At 46.7% G+C, this 23,395-nt stretch overlaps 1 protein-coding gene and 1 non-coding gene across 6 annotated transcripts in view; one reads left to right on the top strand and one right to left on the bottom strand.

Moving 5' to 3' along the window:
* The window catches only part of LOC121559437 (protein turtle homolog B), a 77,821-nt gene that overhangs the window by 34,251 nt on the left and 20,175 nt on the right, over positions 1 to 23,395 (top strand). For all 5 annotated transcript variants that reach the window (XM_041872690.2, XM_041872697.2, XM_041872667.2 and 2 more), the window contains exons 4-7: positions 12,624 to 12,775; positions 16,451 to 16,568; positions 19,208 to 19,352; positions 22,314 to 22,459. In XM_041872690.2, coding sequence (XP_041728624.1) covers positions 12,624 to 12,775; positions 16,451 to 16,568; positions 19,208 to 19,352; positions 22,314 to 22,459 — 561 coding nt within the window. The remainder of the gene's footprint in view (positions 1 to 12,623; positions 12,776 to 16,450; positions 16,569 to 19,207; positions 19,353 to 22,313; positions 22,460 to 23,395) is intronic.
* Positions 16,320 to 16,394, bottom strand: trnae-uuc. Its single transcript has one exon. It is a non-coding gene; the product is annotated as a tRNA-Glu (tRNA).

The following is a 23,395-nucleotide window of genomic DNA, read 5'->3' on the forward strand; positions in this document are numbered from 1 at the left end:
CCTTCCGTGAGCCCAAGGTTCCGACGCCGGATAAATATGAGGGGGAGCTGGGAAGATGCCGTTCTTTCCTTATGCAGTGTGGGTTAGTGTTCGATCTACAGCCCTACTCTTATGCCACAGACAAGGCTAGGATAGCCTTTGTGATTGAGTTGCTGCGTGGTCGAGCGCTGGAGTGGGCTTCAGCCGTTTGGGAACGACAAGACCCCTGCATGGCTTCATACCAGGGGTTCACGGCCGAGATGAGGAAGCTCTTCGACCATTCCGTCCGAGGGAGGGACGCAGCTAGGCGCCTGTTTTCGCTTCACCAAGGAACTCGCAGCGTGGCCGACTTCGTGATCGAGTTCAAGACGTTGGCTGTGGAGAGTGGGTGGAATGAGGAGTCTCTGCAAGCGGCCTTTTACCAGGGTCTGTCGGAGCAGCTCAAGGATGAGCTGATCTCCTATCCGGAGCCTAGTGACCTGGACAGCTTGGTAGCCTTGTCTATTCGGGTGGATAATCGAGTCCGAGAGCGAAGGAGGGAGAAGCAATGGGGTCCGTCCAATCGATCAGCTTCTCAGTTCCCAGTCGGGTCGGGTGGTGGACCAGAACACGTCGATCATTCTCCACCACAAAGGATTAGTGGAGAGGTCCTCTCTCCCGATTCTGAACCCATGCAAGTGGGGCGGCACGGGTTAACCAAGGAGGAGCGTCAACATAGACGTAAGACCAACTGCTGCCTCTACTGTGGTAGCTCGGGACATTACATCTCCACTTGTTCCCGGCGGTCGTCAAACTGCCCGGCTCGCTAAAGTTGGGAGGACTTTTAGCGAGCCAGTTTCAACCTCTCAGTACCTCTGTCAGACCCCGTTTCCCGGCTACCCTTGTGAACAGGAATCAGAGCTTAGCGATTAACGCTTTTATCGATTCAGGTGCCGATGGAAGCTTTCTTGATGCCGAGTTGGTGGAACAGCTGGGGCTTTCCAAGGAGCAATTGCCGGAAGCCATTGAAGCGACCACTCTGAACGGCAGTAGTCTGGCACGTATCACGATGAGGACGGAACCGGTTAAGATGCTGTTGTCGGGGGAATCATTCGGAGATGATTTCATTCTTCATTCTGCCGTCTTCCCATGTTCCTCTGGTCCTTGGATACCCCTGGCTGAAGGAACACAATCCCACGTTCGATTGGGTGACGGGCAAGGTAACGAGTTGGAGCCTTGATTGTCATGCTAACTGTCTCAAGACTGCCTGTCCCCATTCGGTTCCCAGTCAGGTGATTGAGGCTAAACCCCCAGATTTGTCCCTGGTTCCCGAGACATATCACGATTTGGGGAAGTGTTCAGTAAGCAGAAGGCTCTGTCACTCCCTCCCCACCGACCATATGATTGTGCCATCAACCTGTTCCCTGGAGCTGTCTACCCCAAGGGAAGGTTATACAGTATCTCCCGACCTGAACGTGAGGCTTTGGAGACCTACATCAAGGAGTCCCTAGCTGCTGGTCTCGTTCGTCCCTCGTCATCACCCCTGGGGGCAGGATTCTTCTTTGTGGGTAAGAAGGATGGCTCTCTTCGACCGTGTATTGATTATCGGGGGTTGAATGACATCACGGTCAAGAACAAGTATCCCCTGCCCTTGATGAGTTCTGCCTTCGACTCCTTACAGGGTGCTACGGTGTTCACCAAGCTAGACCTACGCAATGCGTATCACATGGTCCGGATCAGAGAGGGAGACGAGTGGTTGACGGGTTTCAATACACCGATGGGTCACTTCGAGTATCAGGTGATGCCGTTTGGACTGACCAATGCTCCAGCGGTATTCCAGAGTATGGTGAACGACGTCCTGAGAGATATGATCGGTCTCTTTGTGTTTGTTTACCTGGATGACATTCTGATCTTCTCGAAGGAACCTTCCGACCACGTCCAGCATGTCCGGCAGGTTCTGCAGCGATTGTTGGAGAATCGCCTGTTCGTGAAGGCCGAGAAGTGCGAGTTTCACGCCCACACGACATCCTTTCTCGGGTACATCATCTCCAGGGGAGAGATTAGGATGGACCAGGAGAAGGTTAGAGCGGTTCTGGAATGGGCCCAGCCCGGTACGAGATTGCAGCTCCAGAGATTTTTGGGGTTTGCGAATTTCTACCGCAGATTCATCCGGGATTACAGCCGTGTGGCCGCTCCGTTAACTGCCTTGACTTCCAGTATCAGGAGCTTCAAGTGGAATCCGGAGGCGGATCGAGCGTTTCTGGATTTGAAGAGGCGATTCACCAACGCACCGATTCTCTCTCAACCGGACACGGCCCGTCAGTTCGTCGTTGAAGTGGACGCGTCTGATGTGGGAGTTGGCGCCATCCTGTCGCAGCGATGCTCCACGGACAGTAAACTCCATCCCTGCGCCTACTACTCTCGTCGCCTTTCGCCTGCGGAGAGGAATTACGATGTGGGTAACCGGGAGCTTCTCGCGGTGAAACTTGCCTTGGAGGAGTGGCGCCACTGGTTGGAGGGGCGGAGCAACCGTTTATTGTCTGGACTGACCACAAGAATCTTGCTTACGTGCAATCGGCTAGACGTCTCAACTCCCGTCAGGCCAGGTGGTCGTTGTTTTTCGGACGATTCAATTTTTCCCTGACGTTCCGACCTGGATCTAAGAACGGCAAGGCGGACGCCTTGTCTCGGATGTTCTCCAAGACGGAGGAGGGTGGGTCCAAGACCGAGACAATTCTCCCCCGGAACTGCGTCGTGGGAGCTGTTAGGTGGAGGATTGAGGAGGAGGTGATGGCGGCTCTTCGGACGCAGCCCGGTCCCGTAACGGTCCACCCGGTCGGTTGTTTGTGCCTGAGTCGGTTCGTCCTGCGGTCCTCAAATGGTCCCACGCCAGCAAGATGGCTTGTCACCCTGGCGTGGCTCGGACGATGGCGTTTCTTCGCGAGACGCTTTTTGGTGGCCTGCCATGGCCGAGGATACTCGGGGTTATGTTGCTGCCTGTCCAGTGTGTGCGCAGAATAAGGGTACCAATCGGCCCAGCTCTGGACTACTTCACCCCCTTCCTATTCCCCGGCGACCATGGTCGCATCTGGCCCTGGACTTTGTCACTGGGTTGCCCGCTTCTGAGGGGAACACGGTCGTTCTGACTATCGTGGACAGATTCAGCAAGTTCGCCCACTTTGTGCCAATTGCCAAGCTTCCCTCTGCCTCGGAGACGTCCGAGATCCTGGTTAGGGAGGTTTTCAGGGTCCACGGGTTGCCCAGTGATATCGTTTCCGACCGTGGCCCTCAGTTTACCTCTGCTGTCTGGAAGTCCTTCTGTTTGGCCATTGGAGCTACAGTCAGTCTCACATCTGGTTTTCACCCCCAATCTAATGGTCAGGCGGAGAGAGCTAACCAGAAGATGGAATCCACGCTACGCTGCCTGGCCTCTTCCAACCCCACCTCCTGGGTCTCTCAGTTGCCTTGGGTTGAGTATGCCCACAATACTCTCCCTACATCTGCCACTGGGATGTCTCCCTTCCAGTGCCTGTATGGCTACCAACCTCCCTTGTTCCCTTCTCAGGAGAAGGAGCTCTCAGTGCCTTCTGTTCAGGCCCATATTCGTCGTTGCCACCGGACCTGGCATCGGGCCAGAAAGGCACTCCTTAGAGTTTCGGACCGGTATCAGCTCCAGGCGAATGTCGCCGGATCCCCGCTCCCACCTACACCATCGGAGATAGGGTCTGGTTGGCCACACGGGATCTTCCTTTACGGACTGAGTCTAGGAAGTTGTTACCGAAGTTCATTGGTCCGTTTGTGGTGGAGAAGGTGATCAATCCGGTGGCAGTTCGACTCAAACTCCCGAGGACGCTCAGAGTCCATCCCACCTTTCATGTCTCCTGCCTCAAGCCTGTTCTCCTCAGTCCTCTGTTGCCTCCTCCGCCTCCTCCTCCTCCTCCTCGGATGATCGGAGGTGGTCCTGCCTACACGGTGCGACGCATCATGGATTCCAGACGGCGGGGCCGGGGTTTCCAGTATCTCGTGGACTGGGAGGGGTATGGTCCTGAGGAGAGGAGTTGGATTCCGCGGCGACAGATCCTAGATGCTGACCTCATCCGTGACTTCTACCGCCTCCATCCTGGCGCTCCGGGGAGTCCGCCCGGTGGCGTTCGTCGGAGGGGGGGTACTGTAACGATCCCGGCAGTCTGAGTCGGGTCCTGTCTGTGGACTAGTTTTTCTGCTCGGGATCTCCAGTTTCCCGAGGGTTCTGGAACGCTCCGGGGAGCTCTCTTGATTTCCGCACCTGCATCCCATCAGCAATCTGCACACCTGGTCCTGATCATCACCCTTCTTAGGCTCTGGCCTAACATCCATTCCCTGCCGGATCGTTAGCCATGAACATCACTCGTCCGGAACCTTCATCCAACCTCTGCCTGGTGGTCGGCGGCTGCCGAGCCATGATTGGATCAACCACTACACCCCTAACAACTAATCAACGCCGCCCGCTCTGTTCCCTGGATGATTCAGCATCACTCTTGAATTTGTAAATAAACACTCACCTTCGTTTCAACTTACCTTGTCCTGGTCTGCTTCTGGGTTCTGGCTTAGTAACTCGTGACATATACTTGTAAACAGGGATGAAAAGTGACTGTTAGCAGGAATATATAAATACTTATGGTAATAACTAGTGGTAATATATATTTTATATATATACAGTGGGGAAAAAAAGTATTTAGTCAGCCACCAATTGTGCAAGTTCTCCCACTTAAAAAGATGAGAGAGGCCTGTAATTTTCATCATAGGTACACGTCAACTATGACAGACAAAATTAGATTTTTTTTCTCCAGAAAATCACATTGTAGTATTTTTAATGAATTTATTTGCAAATTATGGTGGAAAATAAGTATTTGGTCAATAACAAAAGTTTCTCAATACTTTGTTATATACCCTTTGTTGGCAATGCCACAGGTCAAACGTTTTCTGTAAGTCTTCACAAGGTTTTCACACACTGTTGCCGGGTGGTCCTCTGTAGCTCAGCTGGTAGAGCACGGCGCTTGTAACGCCAAGGTAGTGGGTTCGATCCCCGGGACCACCCATACACAAAAATGTATGCACGCATGACTGTAAGTCGCTTTGGATAAAAGCGTCTGCTAAATGGCTTATTATATTATTATTATTTTGGCCCATTCCTCCATGCAGATCTCCTCTAGAGCAGAGATGTTTTGGGGCTGTCGCTGGGCAACACGGACTTTCAACTCCCTCCAAAGATTTTCTATGGGGTTGAGATCTGGAGACTGGCTAGGCCACTCCAGGACCTTGAAATGCTTCTTACGAAGCCACTCCTTTGTTGCCCGGGCGGTGTGTTTGGGATCATTGTCATGCTGAAAGACCCAGCCACGTTTTATCTTCAATGCCCTTGTTGAAGGAAGGAAGTATTTAGTCAGCCACCAATTGTGCAAGTTCTCCCACTTAAAAAGATGAGAGAGGCCTGTAATTTTCATCATAGGTACACGTCAACTATGACAGACAAAATTAGATTTTTTTTTCCAGAAAATCACATTGTAGTATTTTTAATGAATTTATTTGCAAATTATGGTGGAAAATAAGTATTTGGTCAATAACAAAAGTTTCTCAATACTTTGTTATATACCCTTTGTTGGCAATGCCACAGGTCAAACGTTTTCTGTAAGTCTTCACAAGGTTTTCACACACTGTTGCCGGGTGGTCCTCTGTAGCTCAGCTGGTAGAGCACGGCGCTTGTAACGCCAAGGTAGTGGGTTCGATCCCCGGGACCACCCATACACAAAAATGTATGCACGCATGACTGTAAGTCGCTTTGGATAAAAGCGTCTGCTAAATGGCATATTATTATAATATTATTATTATTTTGGCCCATTCCTCCATGCAGATCTCCTCTAGAGCAGAGATGTTTTGGGGCTGTCGCTGGGCAACACGGACTTTCAACTCCCTCCAAAGATTTTCTATGGGGTTGAGATCTGGAGACTGGCTAGGCCACTCCAGGACCTTGAAATGCTTCTTACGAAGCCACTCCTTTGTTGCCCGGGCGGTGTGTTTGGGATCATTGTCATGCTGAAAGACCCAGCCACGTTTTATCTTCAATGCCCTTGTTGAAGGAAGGAGGTTTTCACTCAAAATCTCACGATACATGGCCCCATTCATTCTTTCCTTTACACGGATCAGTCGTCCTGGTCCCTTTGCAGAAAAACAGCCCCAAAGCATGATGTTTCCACCCCCATGCTTCACAGTAGGTATGGTGTTCTTTGGATGCAACTCAGCATTCTTTGTTCTCCAAACACGACGAGTTGAGTTTTTACCAAAAAGTTATATTTTGGTTTCATCTGACCATATGACATTCTCCCAATCCTCTTCTGGATCATCCAAATGCACTCTAGCAAACTTCAGACGGGCCTGGACATGTACTGGCTTAAGCAGGGGGACACGTCTGGCACTGCAGGATTTGAGTCCCTGGCGGCGTAGTGTGTTACTGATGGTAGGCTTTGTTACTTTGGTCCCAGCTCTCTGCAGGTCATTCACTAGGTCCCCCCGTGTGGTTCTGGGATTTTTGCTCACCGTTCTTGTGATCATTTTGACCCCACGGGGTGAGATCTTGCGTGGAGCCCCAGATCGAGGGAGATTATCAGTGGTCTTGTATGTCTTCCATTTCCTAATAATTGCTCCCACAGTTGATTTCTTCAAACCAAGCTGCTTACCTATTGCAGATTCAGTCTTCCCAGCCTGGTGCAGGTCTACAATTTTGTTTCTGGTGTCCTTTGACAGCTCTTTGGTCTTGGCCATAGTGGAGTTTGGAGTGTCACTGTTTGAGGTTGTGGACAGGTGTCTTTTATACTGATAACAAGTTCAAACAGGTGCCATTAATACAGGTAACGAGTGGAGGACAGAGGAGCCTCTTAAAGAAGAAGTTACAGGTCTGTGAGAGCCAGAAATCTTGCTTGTTTGTAGGTGACCAAATACTTATTTTCCACCATAATTTGCAAATAAATTCATAAAAAATCCTACAATGTGATTTTCTGGATTTCTTTTCCTCAATTTGTCTGTCATAGTTGACGTGTACCTATGATTAAAAATTACAGGCCTCTCTCATCTTTTTAAGAGGGATAACTTGCACAATTGGTGGCTGACTAAATACTTTTTTTCCCCACTGTATATATATTTTTTTTTTCACCTTTATTTAACCAGGTAAGCCAGTTGAGAAAAAGTTATAATTTACAACTGCGACCTGGCCAAGATAAAGCAAAGCAGTGCGATAAAAAAAATAAAACACAGAGTTACATATGGGGTAAACAAAACATAAAGTCAAAAATACAACAGAAGATATATATACAGTGTGTGCAAATGTAGCAAGTTATGGAGGTAAGGCAATAAATAGGCCATAGTGCAAAATAATTACAATTTAGTATTAACACTGGAATGATAGATGTGCAAGAGATGATGACTGGGGTGCAAATGAGCAAAATAAATAACAATATGGGGATGAGGTAGTTGGGTGGGCTAATTTCAGATGGGCTGTGTACAGGTGCAGTGATCGGTAAGGTGCTCTGACAACTGATGCTTAAAGTTAGTGAGGGAGATAAGAGTCTCCAGCTTCAGAGATTTTTGCAGTTTGTTCCAGTCATTGGCAGCAGAGAACTGGAAGGAATGGCGGCCAAAGGAGATGTTGGCTTTGGGGATGACCAGTGAGATATACCTGCTGGAGTGCATAGTATACTACGGGTGGGTGTTGCTATGGTGACCAATGAGCTAAGATAAGGCGGGGATTTGCCTAGTAGTGATTTATAGATGACCTGGAGCCAGTGGGTTTGGCGACGAATATGTAGTGAGGACCAGCCAACAAGAGCATACAGGTCACAGTGGTGGGTAGTATATGGGTCTTTGGTGACAAAACGGATGGCACTGTGATAGACTACATCCAATTTGCTGAGTAGAGTGTTGGAGGCTATTTTGTAAATGACATTGCCGAAGTCAAGGATCGGGAGGATAGTCAGTTTAACGAGGGCATGTTTGGCAGCATGAGTGAAGGAGGCTTTGTTGTGAAATAGGAAGCCGATTCTAGATTTAACTTTGGATTGGAGATGCTTAATGTGAGTCTGGAAGGATAGTTTACAGTCTAACCAGACACCTAGGTATTTGTAGTTGTCCACATACTCTAGGTCAGACCCGCCAAGAGTAATGATTCTAGTCGGGTGGGCGGGTGCCAGCAGCGTTCGATTGAAGAGCATGCATTTAGTTTTACTAGTGTTTAAGAGCAGTTGGAGGCTACGGAAGGAGTGTTGTATGGCATTGAAGCTTGTTTGGAGGTTTGTTAACACAGTGTCCAATGAAGGGCCAGATGTATACAAAATGGTGTCGTCTGCGTAGAGGTGGATCTGAGAGTCACCAGCAGTAAGAGCGACATCATTGATATACACAGAGAAAAGAGTCGGCTCGAGAATTGAACCCTGTGGCACCCCCATAGAGACTGCCATAGGTCCAGACAACAGGCCCTCCGATTTGACACATTGAACTCTATCTGAAAAGTAGTTGGTGAACCAGGCGAGGCATTTGAGAAACCAAGGCTATTTAGTCTGCCAATAAGAATGCGGTGGTTGACAGAGTCAAGAGCCTTGGCCAGGTCGATGAAGACGGCTGAACAGTACTGTCTATTATCGATCGCGGTTATAATATCGTTTAGGACCTTGAGCGTTGCTGAGGATCACCCATGACCAGCTCGGAATCCGGATTGCATAACGGAGAAGGTACGGTGGGATTCGAAATGGTCGGTGATCTGTTTGTTAACTTGGCTTTCAAAAACGTTCAAAAGGCAGGGCATGATGGATATAGGTCTGTAACAGTTTGGGTCTAGAGTGTCACCCCCTTTGAAGAGGGGGATGACTGCGGCAGCTTTCCAATCTCTGGGGATCTCAGACGTTACGAAAGAGAGGTTGAACAGACTAGTAATAGGTGTTGCGACAATTTCGGCTGCTAATTTTAGAAAGAAAGGGTCCAGATTGTCTAGCCCAGATGATTTGTAGGGGTCCAGATTTTGCAGCTCTTTCAGAACATCAGCTGTCTGAATTTGTGTGAAGTAGAAGCGGGCGGTGGGGGGTGGGGGAGCATGGGCAAGTTGCAGCGGAGGGTGCAGAGCTGGTGGCCGGGGTAGTGGTAGCCAGGTGGAAAGCATGGCCAGAAAAATGCTTGTTGAAATTCTCGATTATTGTAGATTTATCGGTGGTTATAGTGTTTCCTAGCCTCAGTGCAGTGGCCAGCTGGGAGGAGGTGCTCTTATTCTCCATGGACTTTACAGTGTCCCAAAACTTTTTGGAGTTAGTGCTACAGGATGCAAATTTCTGTTTGAAGAAGCTAGCCTTTGCTTTCCTAACTGCTTGTGTATATTGGTTCCTAATTTCCCTGAAAAGTTGCATATCGCGGGGGCTATTCGATGCTAATGCAGTACGCCACAGGATGTTTTTGTGCTGGTCAAGGGCAGTCAAGTCTGAGGAGAACCAGGGGCTATATCTGTTCTTCTTGTTTTTAATGGGGCATGTTTATTTAAGATTGAGAGGAAAGCACTTTTAAAGAACAACCAGGCATCCTCTACTGACGGAATGAGATCGATATCCATCCAGGATACCTGGGCCAGGTCAATTAGGAAGGCCTGCTCGCTAAAGTGTTTTAGGGAGCGTTTGACAGTAATGAAGGGTGGTCTTTTGACCGCGGACCCGTTACGGACGCAGGCAATAAGGCAGTGATCACTGAGATCCTGGTTGAAGACAGCGGTGTATTTAGAGGGTAAGTTAGTCAGGATGATATCTATGAGGGTGCCCATGTTTACGGATTTAGGGTTGTACCTGGTAGGTTCCTTGATAATTTGTGTGAGATTGAGGGCATCTAGTTTGGATTGTAGGATGGCCGGGGTGTTAAGCATATCCCAGTTTAGGTCACCAAGCAGTATGAACTCTGAGGATAGATGGGGGGCAATCAATTCACATATGGTGTCCAGGGCACAGCTGGGGGTCTGTAGCAAGCGGCAACAGTGAGAGACTTATTTCTGGAAAGGTGGATTTTTAGAAGTAGGAGCTCAAACTGTTTGGGCACAGACCTGGATAGTATGATAGAGCTCTGCAGGCTATCTCTACAGTAGATTGCAACTCCACCCCCTTTGGCAGTTCTATCTAGACGGAAAATGTTGTAGTTGGGTATGGACATTTCAGAATTTTTGGTGGCCTTCCTAAGCCAGGATTCAGACACTGCTAGAACATCAGGGTTGGCGGAGTGTGCTAATGCAGTGAATAACTCAATCTTAGGAAGGAGGCTTCTGATGTTAACATGCAAAAGCCAAGGCTTTTACGGTTACAGAAGTCAACAAATTATAGCGCCTGGGGAGTAGGAGTGATACTGGGGGCTGCAGGGCCTGGGTTAACCTCTACATCACCAGAGGAACAGAGGAGGACTAGAATAAGGATACGGCTAAAGGCTTTAAGAACTGGTCTTCTAGTGCGTTTGGTACAGAGAATAAAGGGGGCAGATTTCCGGGTGTTGTAGAATAGATTCAGGGCATTATGTACAGACAAGGATATGGAAGGATATGAGTACAGTGGAGGTAAACCTAAGCGTTGGGTAACAATGAAAGAGATAGCATCACTGGAGGCACCGATTGAGCCGGTCTCGGCGTGTATGGGGGGTGGAACAAAGGAGCTATCTGAGGCAGTTTGAGAGGGACTTGGGGCTCTTCAGTGAAATTGTATAATAAGAACTAACTGGAACAGCCATAGGCAAGGCATATTGACATGGGAGAGAGGCATAAAGCAATCACAGGTGTTATTCGAGAGAGCTAAGACAACAACTGGTAATGGCGATGAAAGTTTGGGCTGAGGCTAAACAGATAAAACAGGACAGGGTACCGTGTAAAGGAACAGTCCAGCAGGCATCAGCTGTGCAGCTGAGTGATCATAAGGTCCAGTGAACAGCAATGTGAGTCCGAGAGCAGTTCGAGTGGTGCTACAGCACAGGCGATCAGGAAGCACGGCTGTTGAATTGCGTGTGCTAGCGGGCCGGGGCTAGCAGATGGATCTTCGTGGTCGTCGCAACGGGAAGCCTGTTGAAACCACAGACGATTACGTTGGCAGACCAGTCGTGATGGATCGGCGGGGCTCCGTGTCGACACTAGGAGGTCCCGTCCGGTTGACAGAGAGGTAGATAGCCGGGAGATGGGCCTGACTCAAGGCTAGCTCAAGGCTGATTAGCCAACCACAACATCCATTCGTTTGCAGCTAGCTAGTTGCGATGATCCGGTGTTAAAGGTCCAGTGATTCAGTGATTCCGGCAGAAAATCCGATATGTTCTGGGTCGATAACGCGCTGTGCAGACTCAAGACATTTCAGCTTTTCATTTTTTATTAATTGAAAAAAAAAAAAAAAGAATAATACTTTTACATTATTGGATATTGTGTGTAGACCAGTGACAGAAAATCTCAATTTAATCCATTTTAAATTCAGACTGTAACACATAAAAAAAAAAAATTAATCAAAGGAAATGAAAACTTTCTAAAGCACTGTACATGTAAACAGGAGTAATTGTGACAAGTAGCAGGATAAAATAGATAGATACTAATGGTAATAGCAATCAATAATCAATGAACGGCAACATAGTGGTAGTAATAAATCGAATCAATAATCATTTTAGCTGTGCGTAGGTGTGACGGAGAGCAGTATTTGTTAACCATTTAACAGTCTTATGGCCAGGGGATAGAAGCTGTTTAGGAGTCTGTTGGTCTGTGTCTTGATGCACCGGTACCGTCTGCCAGACGGGAGCAAGGAGAACAGTCCATGTCTCGGGTGGCTGGAGTCTTTGGCAATTTTTGGGGCCTTTCTCAGACACCGCCTGGCATGTACGTCCTGGATAGAACAATGCAGCTGCTGCTGTTTAGAACCAGAGTTACCAAATGCAGTTTACTCATGAGATGTAGTGTAGCAGCTAGTTAGCTTGAAATAGATGATAAACCCATAAGGATATTAGTGAGGCCCAGGAACAGATGTGCTGTAATGATTGGTTTTATTAGTGGCTGTATTCTGTTAGATGGTTGTGATGTGATGCTCTTCACTGGGTTCATAGAGAGCATATTAGGTAATCTTTGCCTATATTGAAGAGGGAACACATTTCTTACATTTGAGTAAATTTGAGAGATTTATCAATGTGTATTTGATTTATAACAGTCATTCCTCTTTTTTTTTTTTTTTACATTTTAGTTGTTTTAGCAGACGCTCTTATCCAGAGCGACTTACAGTTAGTGAGTGCATACATTATTATTTTTAATTTTTTCATACTGGCTCCCCTTGGGAATCGAACCCACAACCCTGGCGTTGCAAACGCCATGCTCTACCAACCGAGCTACATCGCTGCCGGCCATTCCCTCCCCTACCCTGGGTGACGCTGGGCCAATTGTAGCCGCCCCATGAGTCTCCCGGTCGCGGCCGGCTACGACAGAGCCTGGATTCATCCCTGTGTAATGCTAGTTAGAGATGAATGGACACAAACAGTTTTGATAGGCAGTTCATTTAAAGACTATGCCACATCTCGGAAATGCCCAACTTTTTAATACCTTCAAGAAATTAAGATATTCTCAGTGGATAGAAAATATGCTAATGATGTTTTTTCTTTCCCTAAAGCCCCTCCCACTTTTACGACCACACCCCCACAGTATGTGGAGGCCAAGGAGGGGGGCAGCACTCTGCTGACTTGCTCCGCCCAGGGAAACCCCAAACCAATGATCAGCTGGCTGAGGGATGGGGAGAACCTTGCAACCAGTGGAAAATACACGGTAAGCCAAACTGGACAACAAATGTACTGTACCTCCGGCTAGAAATACATGCCCTTTAAACCTTGAATCAGCAGTGAAATGGCCTGTGAAAGTGATTCTATTTTAGGTCAGTGGAAATAAAACATGCTAGCTATTTTCTCCAGGTTAATATCGGATTTGTCAATTTTCTAGGGCTGCCATGACATTCTTTGATATTTAGGGAAAGGAGCCTTGAAGGTATGTGGATTCCAGATAATTTAGCCCTTTAAGTTCTTGGAGTCATTCAGATGTGACGTTGAAATCTTAGATATTATACCTGTCTTACATGCTTAAGACCAGCCCCACCCCACCGCTTCTGAAGATGTCACTGCTCCTGATGTTTTTTTTGCTATGGAACAAAGGTACAGTAAGCACTGAACAGTATGGAAATATTCAGAACAACTACGTATGGCTAGGCTATACAATACAAGCTTTCACAGACTCCAAAACAGTCTCTACACAATGTTCTCATGCCTGATGAAGACAATTTGAGTTGTGAATGGATTATCATTTGATGAAAACTGATTATTTGTCTAAAAACATGCCTTTTCCTCGATCTGGGTACTTGGGCTGTAGATATACCATACAATCTTTCACAGACTCCAAAACAATGTGTACACAATGTTATCAGTTTAGGGAAGCCTGATCATGACAATTTACAGTTGTGAATGCTACACTCTTTTTATGAAAATGTATGATTTGTTTTGATTAAAAACATGCATTTTCCTCTATCTGGGTACTCAGACTAAGCTGTAGATATACCGTAAAAGCTTTCACAGACGCCAAAACATTCTCTCAATCTACACTATTTTGGTGGCAATACAGTAGGTCATTTTCTTAAAACGTGCATTTTCGTCTATCTGGATACTCAGACTGGCTGTAGATAAGCTTATTCATTCTGTTTCATAACTCATGTTCAAGTAAGAAGGCAGTCTATAGGTGTGGTGTTGTATGCTGGAGGAAATCTTCAGCACACACCACCATCTGCCTGAGTATACGTGAGACTGCTGTCTGTCTGTGCACTTTTCACTGCACCCAGATTGCAGATCGAGAAGCCCTTAATTGGACTGTCTGGCATGTCTGTGATTGGCCAGGAGAGTCTGTCAGTCAGGCTGCAGAAGGCCTGCAGAGGGCGGGTCCCTGAGGGGAGGAAGAACAGTCCAGGCGTGTCAAGCCTCGGCTGCACCCCCTCTCTCATTTGTCATGTTTTGAGTTAGTGTTCCAGTTCTCTTTAAGGAACCCTGTGAACCATGGACAACCCCCTCTCTCACCCCTCTCTCACCCCTCTCTACACTCAGATGTTTCAGATGGAGTAAATCCCTGAGCTTGCTGAAGGCTTGCTGAAGGCTGCACCTAACATTTGGACTTGATGTGTGACGTACAGGAAGTGACAGCTCGCCTCATTCCTGTGTCATTGTGTCTGTCACTCAGCGAGCTGGCCCTGTGTCTTATCCCTCTCTCACCCCTCTCTCACCCCTCTCTCATCCCTTTATCATCCCTCTCTCAGCTAGTCACCCTTCTCTCATCCCTCTTTCATCCCTCTCTTTCATCCATCTCTCTCACCCCTCTCTTTCATCCATCTCTCACCCCTCTCTCATCCCTCTCTCTCTCTCTTATCCCATACCCTCTCTCACCCCTCTCTCATTCCTTTCCTCAACCCCTTTCTTATCCCTCTCGCTAATCCCTCTCTTCCCTCTCTTGTTCCCCTCTGTCACCCCTCTCTCTCACCCCTCTCTCTCACCCATCTCTCACTCCTCCCTCACCCCTCTCTCATCCCTCTCTCTCACCCATCTCAGGCTCCCACACCACAGCCTCATCAAAGGTTAGAGTGGAGGAGCCCAGGGCTTTAACATGTTCGCCTTAGTAAACGATCGGAAGACTTCCTCATCCCTCCTACTGCATCAATATTACGTTACTCTTAATATAAATGTTATACTAAACATGAATATCAACAGTGAGCCAAGTGCCTCACATCAAAGAGCATGCTTTGATGCACACAGCATTTAGGCGTATTGGTAGTAACGGTGGAATATGTTTATGATTTGTTTGAACCCTCAAATTGCTTTTGATTGGTTTGCTGTGAGAGGAAACTAGAAAAAAAATTATATACCCAAACAAGCCATAGTCTATACATTTGAGGACTCCCATTGTAGTAAAGAGATGGTGGTAATGATTGCACTCCATGGATAACTGGTGTCCATGAGGACTTGGTAGAGAATGGCAGGAATATGACAGTGGAGAGAAGAGGAGGAATCATGGTCATCATCTCAGCACCCCCTGCTGTTTGAGATCCCACACATTAGTCAATGTGTTGTGTCTGAACTCCTCCTCCTCCTCCTCCACATCCACCTTCGTCTTCTCATCCTCCCCTCCCCTCCCCATCCTCCCCTCCCCATCCTCCCATCCCCATCCTCCCCTCCCCATAGAAATGGCCTGCTGACTATTACACTGCTGCAAGTGTAGTGTAGGTTACTGTGTCATAACTGTGGCCCAGCTATGTGTGTTTGTCCTGCCATGGAGTGGGATTAACAGGGAGTCCTACCTCAGCTGGGCTGACCCAAGGCAGGATGGACCACTGTTTGGGTGTGTCTAGTGGCTGCTAAACTCTCTTGGCTAAAAGGTTTCAGAGACAGATTAATAGGTATAATCCCAGAGGTTTAGCAGATTCTCTCCCGTTTGCTTGAATGGACAGGGCTACAGCTGTGTGTAACCTGAATGGACAGAACCCAACAACCCTACTGCATAATTTACGAGGGTATTTTTATTAGGTTGGGTTAATGTGTTCCCTCCCTGCTTATTGGTTCCAGTCTGCGTCCTCCTCGGCAGAGGGGAGAGGTAATACAGGTGCACAGTGAGACGTTTCCCAGGTTACCACCTGGAGAGATTAGCTTCACATCACAACCAAAGTTAATTAGAGAATAACTTCGTCCCCAGGCTTTTGCGCACAGCGCATATAAGCCTGGGATATCAACCACTCAAAGCTTTCCTTAGTGGGAGTGACCATAGAATTCTATGGGTGTGACCTGAGTAAAGTATTTGTCATTTAATTTTAGCGAATCACACAACTGCAAGGCGTGGCTCTGTGGGAGAGTTAGGGGGAAGGTGTTGTGGGAGATGATTGGTTGGTAGATTAAGCCAATTAAGCCAATGCCTATGCGCCTGGAGTTTATCTTGGCTCTCTGTATTAGCTCACGAAGGCCAAGTTTGATGCATTGGTCTACCAGACTCTTCGCGCATTTGGGCGGAAGTATCTGGGAACGAGATTAATTCGAGAATTACATGATGATGAGTTTAGACTTTAGAGTATTGGTTGTATGCTCTCTATATTAATACCTCTGTACACAGACCTACCCACCGACTCACAGAGCGAAACATACATTCCGACCAAAGACAAAAAAAACTCAATCTTGCCTTGATTTTGGTGTGCCATTTCACTAGGTTATGCTTATACATTTTACATTTTAGTCATTTAGCAGACGCTCTTATCCAGAGCGACTTACAGTTAGCGAGTGCATACAACTTCATACTGGCCCCCCGTGGGAAACGAACCCACAACCCTGGCGTTGAAAGCGCCATGCTCTACCAACTGAGCTAGAGGGGACTATAAATACCATCTCTGTATGTTTGATCTGTCTCTCACAAACTTGTCCACCCCAGGTGCATGATGGGAGTCTGACAGTGCTGGGGATCACTCGGGACGACAGAGGGGCGTATACGTGTCGAGCCTTCAGCGACCAGGGAGAGGTGCTCCACACCACCCGTCTGCTGGTCCAAGGTAAGAGGGCAACGGTCACACTGTAACGTCACAGATGGATGGAACTTCAGAGGATGGAACTTGGGAGTCCCATAGGGCGGCTCACAATTGGCCCAGCGTCGGTTATGGTGGTGTGAGGGAGAAATCATGACTTTTCTCTACTGAGGTGCACACTGATTACTGATTATGAGTTTTGAGGAGAAGGTTCCTAGGACAATTGCTGGCTGAATACTGAAAGAACAGTTTGTCCTGACTGTCTGAATAATCCCTTATCCGAGAATCTTTAGGCTATTTTTGCCCTACACATGCTATTAAACATCTATTACACGCCTACAGCTATGCAGTACAGTGTCTAGATTGTGTTTAAGATAGAGAAATTAAGTCCTGCCGCTATCTACTTAATAAGTCTCTGTTTCCTGCCTTTGTCACAGTATGCAGGGATAGTGTTTGGTTTTATCAGTGTGGTAGTATGGTTTAGTCTGTATAAGTCAATACTCTTAAGTCCTCTGGTGACCTAGTCTGCTGCTGCTGCTGCTGGTAGTGTGTGTATATCACTGTCTGTCTGAGGCGTACATCACTGTCTGTCTCCGGTCCATTAACCAGGCTCTCTCTCGCCTAGACAGACACAGACACAGATCTGGGCTCTGCTCTGCTCTGATAAATGGATCTGATACAGGCTTCCTCCACTTCCTGCCTCTGCCTCTGCCTCTCTCAGTCTACATCAAAATCAAATACGCACACACACACACACACACACACACACACACACACACACTCTCACACACACACACACACACACACACACACACACACACACACACACTCTCTCTCTCTCTCTCTCTCTCTCTCTCTCTCTCTCTCTCTCTCTCTCTCTCTCTCTCTCTCTCTCTCTTTCTCTCTCTCTCTCTATCTAGCACTGACTGGATGAGTTAACAGCCGATGGAGCAGGTTGGTTTTATGGTAGGCTTGCTAGGTTTGATGGTGGGGTAAAGATGTGTCAATTTCAGTCAATGTGCAAGTGTCTAAAAGGAGGATGGGCAAGAAGTGCTTGTTTACATCTTGGATTTTGAGGAAGGTTTACTCTATTGACCCCTCTAAACACTCGCACACACTGCATGCACATGCCTGATAATACATTAAGTTTTTAATTAATTGGTCTGACTCCTCATAAACCTCATACATGTCTTAGATGGTTTGAATAAAGTTTTTACAAATCCAGAGTGATTTGGAATGTTTGGTACACCAGCAATATTGCAGCCTGTTTTTGTTTTTCATTAAGGAGTATCCATCCAGAAGCAGGCTCTGTGGAAATGTGCCAGTGAAGTTGTCTAAGGCTCTCTGAGCAATTACAAGCAGCTATCGGATGAGTCGTGATTCTCACTAAAATTATCTGTTTTTATTTGTTCTGTGACTTAACCACTCTTTCAGTAGTCCTTCCTGGTGTATAAAGCCATTCAGTGTGTATTTATGAAATAACCAGGAGGCTTGTAGCTGGGCCCACTTATAAAAGACAGCTTACGTTTCACTGTCTGTAATATAGTACAGAGAGATAGAGAGCAGAACACCAACCTCAGGGCACCGAGGGTTCATGCTGTGGAGGCATCTGCAAGTCTGGCAACCAAGTATGTGGTTCAAGTTACAATATGCCTGCTTACTGTATCTCATAGGCTACTAGAGAGAAGCCTGTGCTAGGGGTCTACTGTAACAATTAACAGATGCTGTCTGAATGGGTCATAAGAGAATAATTTGAGTATCCATATCTACACTGAACAAAAATATAAACGCAACATGTAAAGTGTTGGTCCCATGTTTCATGAGCTGAAATAAAAGATCCCAGACATTTTCCATAATCACAAAAAGCTGATTTCTGTCAAATGTTGTGCACACATATGTTTACATCCCTCTTAGTGAGCATTTCTCCTTTGCCAAGATAATCCATCCACCTAACAGGTGTGGCATATCAAGAAGCTGATTAAACAGCATGATCATTACACAGGTGCACCTTGTGCTGGCGACAATAAAAGGCCACTATAAAATGTGCAGTTTTGTCACACAACACAATGCCACAGATGTCTCAAGTTTTGAGGGAGAGTGCAATTGCCATGCTGACTGCAGGAATGTCCACCAGAGCTGTTGCCAGATAATTTAATGTTAATTTCTCTACCATAAGCTGCCTCCAACATCGTTTTAGAGAATTTGGCAGTACGTCCAACCGACCTCACAACCACAGACCACGTGTAACCATGCCAGCACAGGACCTCCACATCCGGCTTCTTCATCTGCGGGATCGTCTGAGACCAGCCACCCGGACAGCTGATGAAACAGTGGGTTTGCACAACAGAATAATTTCTACACAAACTGTCAGAAACCGTCTCAGGGAAGCTCATCTGCGTGCTCGTCATCTTCACCAGGGTCTTGACCTGACTGCAGTTCGGCATCGTAACCGACTTCAGTGGCAAATACTCACCTTCGATGGCTACTGGCACGCTAGAGAAGTGTGCTCTTCACGGATTAAAACTGGTTTCAATTGTACCGATTGACTGATTTCCTTATATGAATTGTAACTCAGTAAAATCTATGAAATTGTTGCATGTTGCGTTTATATTTTTGTTCAATCTATGTTTTGTTGTACACTAAAAGCCTTTGTTTGTTTCCTGTAGGGCCACCGTATATTAAGTCACCGCCAGAGAACATTACTGTCAACATATCCCAGAATGCACGCTTCACCTGTCAAGCAGAGGCGTATCCTGGCAACCTAACCTACACCTGGTTTTGGGAGGAAGATAACGTCTACTTCACTAAGAAGTAAAGTTATAATCAAGATCTTGTGTCTGTTTGTCTGTGTGACTTCCCTTTGGTCTTTGTCTTTTCCACCCTGTCATCTAAAGGCTTTTGAATCTTGTGTCCTCTCCTGTGATCGTATTTGAGTCTTCCAGACCCTGTCCTGGTGTTGTGAATTTGAATGTGTGTGTGTTTCTGTCTGTGTGTGTACAGTGAGGGGAAAAAAGTATTTGATCCCCTGCTGATTTTGTATGTTTGCCCACTGACAAAGAAATGATCAGTCTATAATTTTAATGGTAGGTTTATTTGAACAGCGAGAGACAGAATAACAACAAAAAAATCCAGAAAAACGCATGTGAAAAATGTTATAAATTGAATTGCATTTTAATGAGGGAAATAAGTATTTGACCCTCTGCAAAACATGACTTAGTACTTGGTGGCAAAACCCTTGTTGGCAATCACAGAGGTCAGACGTTTCTTGTACTTGGCCACCAGGTTTGCACACATCTCAGGAGGGATTTTGTCCCACTCCTCTTTGCAGATCTTCTCCAAGTCATTAAGGTTTCGAGGCTGACGTTTGGAAACTCGAACCTTCAGCTCCCTCCACAGATTTTCTATGGGATTAAGGTCTGGAGACTGGCTAGGCCACTCCAGGTCCTTAATGTGCTTCTTCTTGAGCCACTCCTTTGTTGCCTTGGCCGTGTGTTTTGGGTCATTGTCATGCTGGAATACCCATCCACGACCCATTTTCAATGCCCTGGCTGAGGGAAGGAGGTTCTCACCCAAGATTTGATGGTACATGGCTCCGTTCATCATCCCTTTGATGCGGTGAAGTTGTCCTGTCCCCTTAGCAGAAAAACACCCCCAAAGCATAATGTTTCCACCTCCATGTTTGACGGCGGGGATGGTGTTCTTGGGGTCATAGGCAGCATTCCTCCTCCTCCAAACACGGCGAGTTGAGTTGATGCCAAAGAGCTCCATTTTGGTCTCATCTGTCCACAACACTTTCACCCATTTCTCCTCTGAATCATTCAGATGTTCATTGGCAAACTTCAGACGGGCCTGTATATGTGCTTTCTTGAGCAGGGGGACCTTGCGGGCGCTACAGGATTTCAGTCCTTCACGGCGTAGTGTGTTACCAACTGTTTTCTTGGTGAATATGATCCCAGCTGCCTTGAGATCATTGAAAAGATCCTCCTGTGTAGTTCTGGGCTGATTCCTCACCATTCTCATGATCATTGCAACTCCACGAGGTGAGATCTTACATGGAGCCCTAGGCCGAGGGAGATTGACAGTTCTTTTGTGTTTCTTCCATTTGCGAATAATCGCACCAACTGTTGTCACCTTCTCACCAAGCTGCTTGGCGATGGTCTTGTAGCCCATTCCAGCCTTGTGTAGGTCTAAAATCTTGTCCCTGACATCCTTGGAGAGCTCTTTAGTCTTGGCCATGGTGGAGAGTTTGGAATCTGATTGATTGATTGCTTCTGTGGACATGTCTCTTTTATACAGGTAACAAGCTGAGATTAGGAGCACTCCCTTTAAGAGTGTGCTCCTAATCTCAGCTCGTTACCTGTATAAAAGACACCTGGGAGCCAGACATCTTTCTGATTGAGAGGGGGTCAAATACTTATTTCCCTCATTAAAATGCAAATCAATTTATAACATTTTTTGACGTGTGTGTGTGTGCTGGTGCCCTGTTCTGCTGTGGTCCGGCAGCAGTAAGAGAGGGCCTAGCAGGGGGCTGTCTGGAGCATGCCAGCCGGGTTAGCACGCTCTGATGACAATACCACATGCCTGTTATACTGTAGTAATGATCTGAAGCGTAGCCAGGAGCTCTGTCAGACTCGCCCCAAGCACCGCTTTAGTTTAGTGATGAAGACGTTTTAGAAAGAACAAGGGACTGGGAGACCAAGTGTCTGTCTGGGAGAATCAACCTGTCAGAGAGTCCCTTAGAAAGAGGCCCATCTCAAATTGTTTTCTAAAGGCCTGGAAAAAGGCTGTGCATAATCAACCCTAGGATAAGACACTACTATCCTAGTTGGGCTGCTTACAATGTTTGGTCTATCCTGGGAGCCAACAGTCTATCACAAGAGGATATTTTTGGTCTAATCACAATATTTATTTACTCAAATAGATACAATGTATAGTTTAGATGAATTCATAGTTTACATTAGAATATTCCCTCTGCTATTTCTTTTGCATAATGTCCTCTCAAATATTACTCAAATTAACATGGTGTGCAGTGGGTTTGTTCTTTGTTTGAAACACAGTGGGAATAGAATATCTGCCAGTGTACACTTCATGAGGGTACTTCATTTAAAGTGGCAGTGAGAGAGAAAACACGAGGGCTGCAACATCAGGTGATTGTGGAAATTAGGGGATATATCAAAGATTCAATCATGGACAGTCTTACTGACAGTTGTGGCTGCTTTGCGTGATGTATTGTTGTCTCTACCTTCTTGCCCTTTGTGCTGTTGTCTGTGCCCAATCATGTTTGTACCATGTTATGCTGCTACCATGTTGTGCTGCTGCCATGTTGTGTTGCTACCATGTTGTTGGCATGTTGTGTTGCTGCCATGCTTTGTTGTTGTCTTAGGTCTCTCTTTATGTAGTGTTGTGGTGTCTCTCTTGTCGTGATGTGTGTTTTGTCCTATATATATATATATATATATATATATATATATATATATAATTATTTGTTTTATCCCCCGTCCCCGCAGGAGGCCTTTTGCCCTTTGGTAGGCCGTCATTGTAAATAACAATTTCTTCTTAACTGACTTGCCTAGTTAAATAAAGGTTAAATAAAATAAATAAAAAATATTTGACACGCAACTGCTCAATCTTTTGGAAGCTATTCAGCCTGGATGGATTTGACCAAATGCTGCCCTCTCATGGCAGACTTGTGTAATTGCATTAATGCAGCCCCAGTGTGTGAGTGTGTCTATGCTATGGCATGTTCGATAACTGTCTGCTTCCTCTCGGCAGTGACCTGAAAAACAGAGTCCGCATCCTCATCGACGGAACCCTCCACATCTTCCGGGTGAAACCAGAGGATGCTGGGAAATACACCTGCAGCCCAAGCAACAGCCTCGGAACTCCACCGTCAGCGTCAGCACACCTCTCTGTTCAGTGTGAGTGTTACCGTGGCGATGGAGAGAGGGAGGGTGGGGGGGGCAGACAAGGCTGGCTGGCTGTACTGGAACAGGAGGAGAAACAACAGTATCACAGCCTGCATAGTGGCAGCCAGAACACTGCTGCTCAACAGGAGGAGAAACAACAGTATCACAGCCTGCATAGTGGCAGCCAGAACACTGCTGCTCAACAGGATTGTCATCGGTGATGCAGTACCATACATATCGCCCTGCTGAAACTTTTCCACCCTTGGCTGAATTTCAGAGTCAATGGTCGGGATGAGGGAATGATTAGATAGTCCTACTGCTCATCATCTTGGTAGGGCCTCTCTCATCACCATATTCTTAGCATTTTTTCCCGTCTATGATTCCAGTCTCTGTAGAGTTGATTATATTTCATTGCTAGACACTGACAGAGACAGTCTGCTAGTCTCACCCCATAGCATGCTGCTCAGTCTGTCCTTCTCCCCTTAGAGAAAGAGTCCTGGTCTCCTCAATGTGCCGGACTGAATTGAAACGGTGACCTTTTAGTTAATCTGCTACTGTATGTGGAAGGGAAATGCAGAGAGAGAGAGAGAGAGAGAGAGAGAGAGCCGACCATGACTGTCTTTGTGATTGGCTTCAGAGGGTGACCAGAGCCCCTCGCTGGAGCGAAAAACCAAATTCTGCAGTCTTACAGAACTGTCCTCTTTCCTGTTATGTACTATCCAAGTTGATAGCTAAAGACAATTAGTTAGCAGCTAGCTTGGGCCGCTATAAAGTAACTTATAAAATATATATTTTTTAATGGTTTCCATACCGACCAACTTATTATAGGAGAAGTACCTGGCAGTTGTAATTGTGATTGAACAGTTTCAGACTTTATGCTCCAGTCTATTTTCACTGAAACCATCTCCTGTCCATCTGCACAAAACCTCATGCTCTGTCCTCTCTTAC

The sequence above is a fragment of the Coregonus clupeaformis genome, chromosome 5 (genome assembly GCF_020615455.1).
Source record: "Coregonus clupeaformis isolate EN_2021a chromosome 5, ASM2061545v1, whole genome shotgun sequence".
Lineage (NCBI taxonomy): Eukaryota > Metazoa > Chordata > Actinopteri > Salmoniformes > Salmonidae > Coregonus > Coregonus clupeaformis.